Source organism: Halyomorpha halys, unplaced genomic scaffold (assembly GCF_000696795.3).
Source record: "Halyomorpha halys isolate HHAL.00 unplaced genomic scaffold, Hhal_1.1 Scaffold284.1, whole genome shotgun sequence".
Classification (NCBI taxonomy): Eukaryota; Metazoa; Arthropoda; class Insecta; order Hemiptera; family Pentatomidae; genus Halyomorpha; species Halyomorpha halys.
This window is the reverse complement of record NW_027105232.1, coordinates 484,031-493,349: the sequence shown is the minus strand read 5'-3', so window position 1 is coordinate 493,349 and position 9,319 is coordinate 484,031. Positions and strand designations below refer to the sequence as shown.

General features: G+C 30.1%; 1 protein-coding gene across 1 annotated transcript in view; it reads right to left on the bottom strand.

Moving 5' to 3' along the window:
* Positions 1-9,319, bottom strand: part of LOC106680744 (poly(A) RNA polymerase gld-2 homolog A) — a 20,938-nt gene that overhangs the window by 8,772 nt on the left and 2,847 nt on the right. Inside the window, exons 4-6 of the mRNA XM_014420667.2 lie at positions 7,245-7,337; positions 6,990-7,175; positions 917-1,028 (exon numbers count right to left, since the gene is read on the bottom strand). Coding sequence (XP_014276153.1) covers positions 917-1,028; positions 6,990-7,175; positions 7,245-7,337 — 391 coding nt within the window. The remainder of the gene's footprint in view (positions 1-916; positions 1,029-6,989; positions 7,176-7,244; positions 7,338-9,319) is intronic.

Sequence of the window (9,319 nt, the reverse complement as noted above, 5' to 3'; positions counted from 1 at the left end):
ATGGAGAGACTAAAGATAGAGACTTGAACAGAAGAAACAGGCCGCAGTACTATCAGCAGTTATTCCACCCACTAGGTAAACCAGACGGCTCGACCAGCCATGATGATGAGACTTCTGGGAAGAGCAGCCAAGATAATGAGACTTCTGGGAAGAACATCCATGACAATGAAACTTCCTACTTGACACTTTTAATGAAATGGCCCTGTTAAATATGGAGAGACTAAAGATAGAGACTTGAACAGAAGAAACAGGCCGCAGTACTATCAGCAGTTATTCCACCCACTAGGTAAACCAGACGGCTCGATCAACCATGATGATGAGACTTCTGGGAAGAGCAGCCAGGATAATGAGACTTCTGGGAAGAACAACCATGACAATGAAACTTCCTACTTGACACTTTTGATGAGATGGCCCGGGCAGATATAGAGAAGCTAAAGATAGAGACTTGTAACACATGAAACAGGCCAAAGTACTATCAGCAGCTATTCCACCCATTAGGTAAACCAGCTAGATAGTCATTATATCATGTAAAATATTTTATTGCAGTATGATCTATCTGAATTATTATTATTTCACCAGTATAAGATTTTTCTTGTTGATTAAATAATTTTTTTCTTCCGTAGGTGCATATACAACTCAATACTGCGTATATTTATAATGATTATGCAAGGTTAATCATATTCTGTGAAGGTACACTTGCTAATTGGTAAATTCTTAACACAATAATCCTTAGGAAAATAATTCTAATTCTAACAGTTTCAGGACTCAATAAATTAATATAAACAAGTTTGGATAATTATCTAATGGTATAATATAGACAAATTGGTATGAAACATAGCAATAACACCCCTCCGTTTCAAAATTCATATAATGTCATAATAGAAGTTTGTCAAAAACATTTAAAAGAATAACTTACTTGATCCCATGTAGAACCATTCAAAAGTCCTTCTGGTGGTTGTGTAACTGGCATCAAGTGAGACCTTTGCAAAAATCGGTCTGGCGCAGTATAGTAAGGAGTGTAAAGAGAACTGAAAGAACATAAAACTAATTGATAGCATACATCTTAGATAAGAACATTAAATTAATGTGATTTGAGTGGATTGTTGGATTACATTTTATTAACTGGTTACATATAATGTTACATACTCAAAAACAGAACATGTTTCCTGAGGTAGTTCAATTACATTTAATTTGTTTTCTCTTTCCTCTTGGTTTCTTCTTCTAATTAATAACCCATGAGGGGAGTTTTGCCACATGACTTTCTACATGATAAAACATACCTTATAAACTTACAACTAATTATCTATTATTATAATATAATAAATTAATAGTAAAATTATCAAATAAACAACTTAATTAAATTAAATTATTTTATACAAGTGAGAGGGATTTAAAATAATAAATTAAATTTTTTTTTAGTACCAAATTTTTTAAGTTTTACACGCATGCTATAATTCACATAAAATTTATAAGACCATTTTAATTGATGGATGCATGTGAAAATGTAACTAAAATCTAATTTTCTTGACAGGAAAAATTCTAAATTTTGAAAAACTAGCAAAAAATTAATTTTAGCTGTCTTATTTTTCATTTATGTTGATTGAGCAAAAGTAATATATAAAAGAAAGATGGTCCAGATGCGACTAGAGTAACTCAAATATTAAGACAAAAAATATTTAATTGTATCTATAGGTCTAATGCACCTGAAAACACAAGAAATTAAAGTAATCTCCAGTGGAACTAACAGAAGTGAAAAGTTAAAATAAGCGGAAACATCGCACTAATAGACAGTGTTATTTTGTTCAGATTGAACACTTTTCTGTGTTTCAAAGATCATTTTAATCTGTGCAGGTAATTGTAATAACTCTTGATCTCACAAATGACCAATGGGGTCTTTCAATTTATTACTCCCAATAAGAAGTGTGGTACAGAGTCAAAGGCAGAAGTAAAGGCACAGAGTCATGTGCAATCTAGTGTCGGGCAAAGTAACCCGCTCAGCACACCAACGTCGCCTGGAAGACGTATGAAGCTCATCAAAGCTTAAAATATCAATCAAGACTAAATTAGTAATAATTATCTTGAATATATGTATAAAAAACTGTTTCTCGATAAATACCAAATAATTGTATATATTATCAATAAAACAGATTCATAGAGGGCTCCTGGATAAGCCTAAATAAGTTCAATATTTTAAAGTATATTTACATCAATGTTTACTGAGGACTATATAAGATCCCATCTGTCGAGATAGATAACAAGTTCCCTTTGAGTCCCTTCAACATTCCACCTGGATGTCAAAAATTGACCAACAAGTTTGTTTTTTTTATTTGTTATTTATTTATTTTATTTTTTATACCCGTATAAGCTAGACTAGTGCCCTCCACAGCTAAAAGACTTTCATCATTAAGAGTTCTATTCAATCACTGAACCCCATTATTATTATTAAAAATTTGATACTGTGTGTGCATTACATAACTTTCACTTGCCAATCTAATTATGTCACCACATATTGTTTGGATTGGTGGAATCATGTTCAAGTTACTGCTATTTTTGTGATTTTTGAAAAAAAATAAAGTAAAAACGCTAAAGACCAGGAAGATGAACATAATGAAAAAAAAAATGTTTTATTCTTCTGTAACCATAAAAATTTGTATTTTAGGAGTTTTTGAGGTGAAAATAATGAATATAAAGTTTGCTTCTGCTAAGAATACAAAAGTGTAACAAAGATTGGGCGGTCTCGGCATTTCCCGTTGGAATATGATCTTTAATTTTTTTTTTCTCTTTTATTTATCAATAAAATTCTTTAATATTTTATTATTGCTAATAATGAGAACTATTTTTTTTTTTTTAAATAAACAAAATTAAACATACTTATAAGAGGATTTTTTGAAATTTTGCATTAATGCCCTGTTAGACTATTTCAATGAGGATAAGGACTATCTGGTAATAAAGACCACTTGATTGTACATTGATTCACTGAGTTTAATCAAGATCATTAGAGCCTTATTTTGAGAAAATAAAAAAAATGTGAAAAATAGATTCTACAAAGTGGCACTTGTGGCAAGTTGATTTTAACAAAAAAGTTGCTGTAATATCCCGGGCGTACACATGCCCTAAATATATAATTTTGACTTTTGGTATTTGAAATAGGCTAACCGTGTACACACAACCATTTTGTGAGACTTGGTAATTAAATGAAATAAAATTAGGGTCGAAGTTACTGATTATTAAGACTTCTTTCATTATGAAAAAGAAATTTGCTGAAACCAGCTTTAAAAAAGTCAAAATTATAATAAATATCAACAAATAACACAAACCAAAAGCATGGTTATCTTTGAACAACTGTTGGCATGATTATTTTTATTAATCACATGACAAATTTATTCCAAAGTGTCATTGAGGATCAAGAGTTTATATTATGAATCAGAAGCTAATGATGATTCCAGAATTGAAAATATGTTCTATTACCTACATTAGGAAAATTATTTTAAAACACATACCTATTATCAGAACCTATGAAAATTAAATCACACAAATAAACTGTTTTAAATGGGTTAGTTAAATTAATTATATCTTAGTGAGTTTAAAAAGTTATGAAACTAAACTATAAATTTACATTATCAAGATTACTAAATTGGATTAAATTGCCTATATTAAGAACAGACATGTAAGAAAAAAATTACTAGAAACATATGAAAGAATTAATAAAGGTTAAATCATTTATTATAACTTACCAATCATGCGAGTGTGAGATGAATGTTAGTTCAGGAATTGATCTAGCACTAAAGGCCATGAACAAATATAAATGAACAATTAAGTTATATCAAAATATTGTGACTGATACTCTAAAAGAAACATGATTTTGTTAACAAAAGAAAAAAAAAATGTCTGGTCTATGATGAATAAAAGTGAAAATTATTAGGTAACAAAATTATAGTATTTTTTTAAAAATCAATAATGAGAACAGGTGCAAAAACAGATTATTTTTATTAATGATAAATGGCATTATCCGCACTCATACAGATCAAGTAAGAAGTTTGAAGGGAAGTGATAAAATTAATACTTAACAAGACTTTATCATAAATAACAATTATTTCTTTATGACCTAGTGATTATCATACCAGTTATTGGTGAACTATACATAAATCTGCAAGCCAACATTGATAATTGTATACGTTAATGGTTCTAGTAATATAATTTCCAAAGGAATTTTATGAATACATAGAAACTGTTAAATTTTCCTTAATTTAATTTACCATGTTTGTTTACATCACAGCATCACAACACATTTATTATTTTTTTCATAGCATTTTACAACATTGTTAAATCACCAAGTTCACAGTTCAAAAATCAAATTCCAATTCTCCCAACAACAAAAGTAGTTTCCAGTAATAAGTTGCGAATAAATAATCTATGCCTACTGTACATTGTTTCCTTTGCCATCATAACATTATTTAATTAATCAAACGAATACTGGGATAAACGAAGGACCCATCCCTAGCACGTTGTACTCTTTTCTAAGAACAAAAATTAATCATCTTATTTCAACAAGATTAAATCAAAATACAAAGCTACACATGAACTTTCTGACATATGTTGAATTCCTTTTTGACACATATGTTTGCATCAACAACACCAATATTTTTCATTTAAAGAAATACTAGATGGTGAAAGTAAATTGTTTCTAGACTTTTCTTACTCATAAATAAGAAACAGAAGTAAATATCTATTCTACATGTTTTAAACAATAATCATCCTTTTTTTTTTTTATAGCAATTACTGAAAAATGACTTAGTTGCTTAGCATTAATTCAAAATTTAGAGCTGTATATGAGGTCCATAAATAAATATTTCAACGCATATAAAATGGATAAATATTTGATGAATTTATCTAAAAGTTAAGTTCTGATTATAATTTTTAAAAGAACAATTAAATTAATATTTAAACTGTGTTTGCACTATTTATGATTGTATAAAAGTTTTTAGAAATATCAAAATTTAAAAATTTTTAAACATTGGTCAACAATTTATAAGTTAAGCACTAGGAAAATTGTTCATTACACCTTGTAATTGGTTAACAATACACCAAAACAATAAATCAATTTAATTTTTAACATAATATAACTCTTTGTAACTTTATCTCTAGTTTTTAGGAATTCTGTGAAAATATGTTAAAATAAATGCATAACAAATATTTTTACTTTTCTTATCACCCAGATAAGAGGAATATTGTAATCGGATCACATTTTCGACAGATAAAATCCAAAAAAGCATTATGGCCATGGCTTTGACTGGGTTGAGATTATATCTTGAACGGGAAGGCCGTTAGCTTCTTTTTTGTTTTGTAGGATTTCAGCCCAAAAGCCTGTTTATCAAATCAAGCATTCTGTGTGCAACTAACCAAATGGGCCGTGTGTAGCTGAGTGAGCTAAGCGACTGCCTTACGACTGAGCAGTGCCGGTTCAAATCCGGCCTGGGGTGTCGAATTTTCATTTCTGTGAATGAAAACTTGACCCCCCACCATGGTTTGAATAGGGTGGTTACCTATAGATAACTTCCCTTCCATTCTATGTCCAGGAAGGGGGTCCTAAAAATAAACTTGTTTTCTCTAGGCTATCGTCCAACTGGTTCCAATGATTTTAATAAACCTAGTGAAGATGGAAAAGTAATTTTTTGTTCTTTGACCAACTTTAGAAAAATCTATTAATTCATTTATGATTCATACCAAGACAATGATATGTTAAAAAAAAATTGTAATCTACCACAAATTCTCATATAGATCATAAATATTGGATAAAAATTTACAACTAAAAGAGAAATTATTTTTTTTACTTTATTAATGAAAGAGATACTTGAATACTCTTAATACTAGAATTATGCATAACTTTTTATCTTCCATGGATTGACCACTCATCCACTGGTCTACTGAGTTGTATAATGATACTCATTTATTAAGGATCCTTTTATCCCTTTATCCTTTTCCATTTATTAAATCTATTAGGGATCCTTGTCATTTAAAGAATGATTAAGCATTGAGCCTTTAAACTTTGAGGCTCACAATCTCTTCCATCTTCCATTGTTGGATGTATGGCAATGGATTCAATTTTTGATTTAGATTGACTTAAGCAATTATCTGATAATTACTACCCTTTGACCTTGGTTTTGGATTGTAAAAACCTTTTTTAAATTTTACACTGCTGCAACTTTTCATCGCATGAAGCCATGCTCGATTAGTTCTCTAATGCAGTCTGTGTACACAGGGTTTTGAAATTGTGGTCTGTTTTTCAGTTCCAACCAGTAATTTTCTTTAGCCCTTAGTCACAAATTGGCCCATGAGACTTTTATGATGACTTTGGGTCCACATAATTTCCTATTTTTTTTTTTTTTCATCAGCCCACCTTAGGCATTTGAAACATTTGATAATGCATTGAACAAAAGAAAGAAAAAATTGTTAAAGATTAGGTTACAACAATTTTTTGCCAAGTGAAAGTTAGTTAAGTAAGAAAACAATTGGATGGAGAGTTAGAAACTTAGTTATGAGAAAGAATAAATGATTAATTATAAAACTAATGCCACATCAAAAGAGGTATTATAAGGAAGAATATAAATTCAGCGAGAGATCCAAAAATCATTTAAACAAAAAATATTCTTTCTTAAGAGAGATGACAGGCAAAACATGAGTATACTTTTTGATAATTTGAAATGGTTAATTAATTGAAAGTATTAAATCAATATATTAATAATGGACATTTATGAACCTATGTTGAACCAAATAATAAGTAAACAAAAAATGCAAACACACAATACTTTCTGCTTTAGAGCTGTACACTATAGCTATTATCAGATTGCCCTCACCAACATTAATCTGGATATTAGAGTCCACAGTACTTTAAAATCCATTCAATCCAACAGTACTTAATGACTGAAATATTAATTATTAATGCTAAAACAGAAATAAAATAAAATTACTTAAGTAAAAAATTTTTTTACCTTGGAGGGTATGGAGAAGGATAGTGAAATATAAAGTTATACATTCTCCGATTCTTAAAAAATGGCCCCACATTACGATTGTAAGTAGTTCTTCTCTTGGCCTGTGACTGCACTTCCCTTCTCTGAAGTGGATGTCTGTTGTTGGAAAACATAATACTATGGCCATTCTGAACCATATTTAGTGGACTGAAAATTTTAAAATCAATAACTAAGATAATAAGAAAAACTTAGAAAACTTGTATTACAAATCCATACCGATTGTTATCCGCTTCAGTGTACTTCAACTGAGAATTTATTTTTGAGTACACTTTAGGAGCTCTGTGGATACCTTTTGGCCTTTCCTGGGGACTATATTTTTAAAATGTATAATAAATATAACATTCTAAAATAATTATAAATAAAATGAAAATACAACTATTAAGGACCTTAATGTGATAAAAATAGGACTAGTTTCTTTTTTAAGTTTTAAGGATGATGAGGTATACTACATATTTAACAATTTAAGAATATTAGAATGTTTAAAATAAAAACTATTGAATCCAATTGTACCTTGACTAACTGTAAGTTGTATGTCAGAAGGAAGTTGAATATTAATAACAATTTCTTTAAAACAATGATAAATGAAAACAATAAATGAAAATTTACAAGTTATCAAGAGGACATCACCATCAAGGAGTGGGAGTAGAATAGACAGTATAAATGAAGTATGAACAATGTTTATCCTAATTACATAAACTCATTGTATTTTATGCCTAGATTTTGGTGTATCAAGTTCTTCTCATAAAATTAATAAATTCTTTGAAGAGTTAAGTTAACAATGAATGCTAATAATGAAATACTGAATTAGTAATATGTTATAATTTATATTAGGTTTCTTTTCTTGTTAATACAATTTTGTCGATTAGGTGGAATTCATTAATTAATTTATCTAATATAGTCAAAATTAGAAAATAGTAAACATAGTTAGGAAAATCTTCAAGAACTCCTCCTGTAAGTAATCTGCAGTGGTAGACTCTCAGAACCTTAGAATATCAACACCATGCACATGTATCTTCTCTCCTACATTGTTCTTAATGGTGCTTGACATTAATATATTAAGAAAAGCACTCAGAATAGAAAGAGGAATGAAATGGAGGACTGCAGACAGGCTTGAAAATCTTGACATACGGCTATCATGTCTAAAGTTTCAGAGACATGCAGTAGAAGCTACATAACCTGCAAAGGAAAACTAAAAGCACTGGTCTCGGAATTAATGCTTCTAAAACAAAAGAATGCATGTCAATGTCATGAGTATGGAAAATATACAGAAAATAAAACAGAAATTAGAAAGGGTCGAAATATTCTGCTACCTTGAAACTGTTAAAGTGAGATGTAAAAATTCATTTTTTACAGTATACATGTTGCTCTAGGCCAAACTGGAAATATACCGATTGTACTTGCTCTAACGGCCAGGTTGTCAGTCGGTAGTTGCCAAGCTTTTGTTGTATGTGTTGTGTTGTTTGTTCTCACTACAGTAAGAACGTATTGTAATTTAACCGTAACTAATAAAACAGTGAGAACAGTAAAAACATTTTATTTGTGTCTACCACTCCCGCATTCAACAGGAACGTTTCTCATACATTTCTCAAACATTTCTCACAAGTCTGGTCAGTGTGGGCATTGCAAGAGATCCGTAGCGGGTCAAGATTCGACTCTTCAACCTCAAGATAAAATATGTGCTTTTGTATAAATTCAACACCTGGAAAGTACTAATCAAAACTGACTAAAAACTACAAACCTTTCAAAATATATGTCTCAGAAATATAATAAGGGTATAGTGGCCGGAACTATTTCCAATGTTGATCTTTGGAAATTAACCAAGTAAGAAGTATTTGACAAGGTAATAAAGCTTCGAAAATGGAAATAGATAGGGAACACCCACAGAAAAGATCACACTGATAAAACTTGAAAGAGTCTTGATTGGTAACCCCAGGGCTAGCGGAGGGGAACAACTGAGAGAGATCTGGAGGCAATCCCTGGAAAAAAAAAGTGAGGTCAGATGTGGTCTGGGAGTAAAGAACTTTCAAAAGGCCTAGAAAAATTATGGAACTTTGTGGCAGCTCTATGTTCCATCTAAGGGATTCCAGTATTTAATCACTCAATCAATAAAGCCAAAATTAATTAAGTTTTACAAAACAAAAAATTATTTTACTACCTATAAATAAGTATAAAGATAAATGTATGTATGTTTGTCTGATATAGATTCCTAAACTGTTCAACCAATCTCATTTAAATTTTCAGGTAAAATACACATAGGAACCCTCTAGGGTTCTGGGAGTAAAAAATTCTTA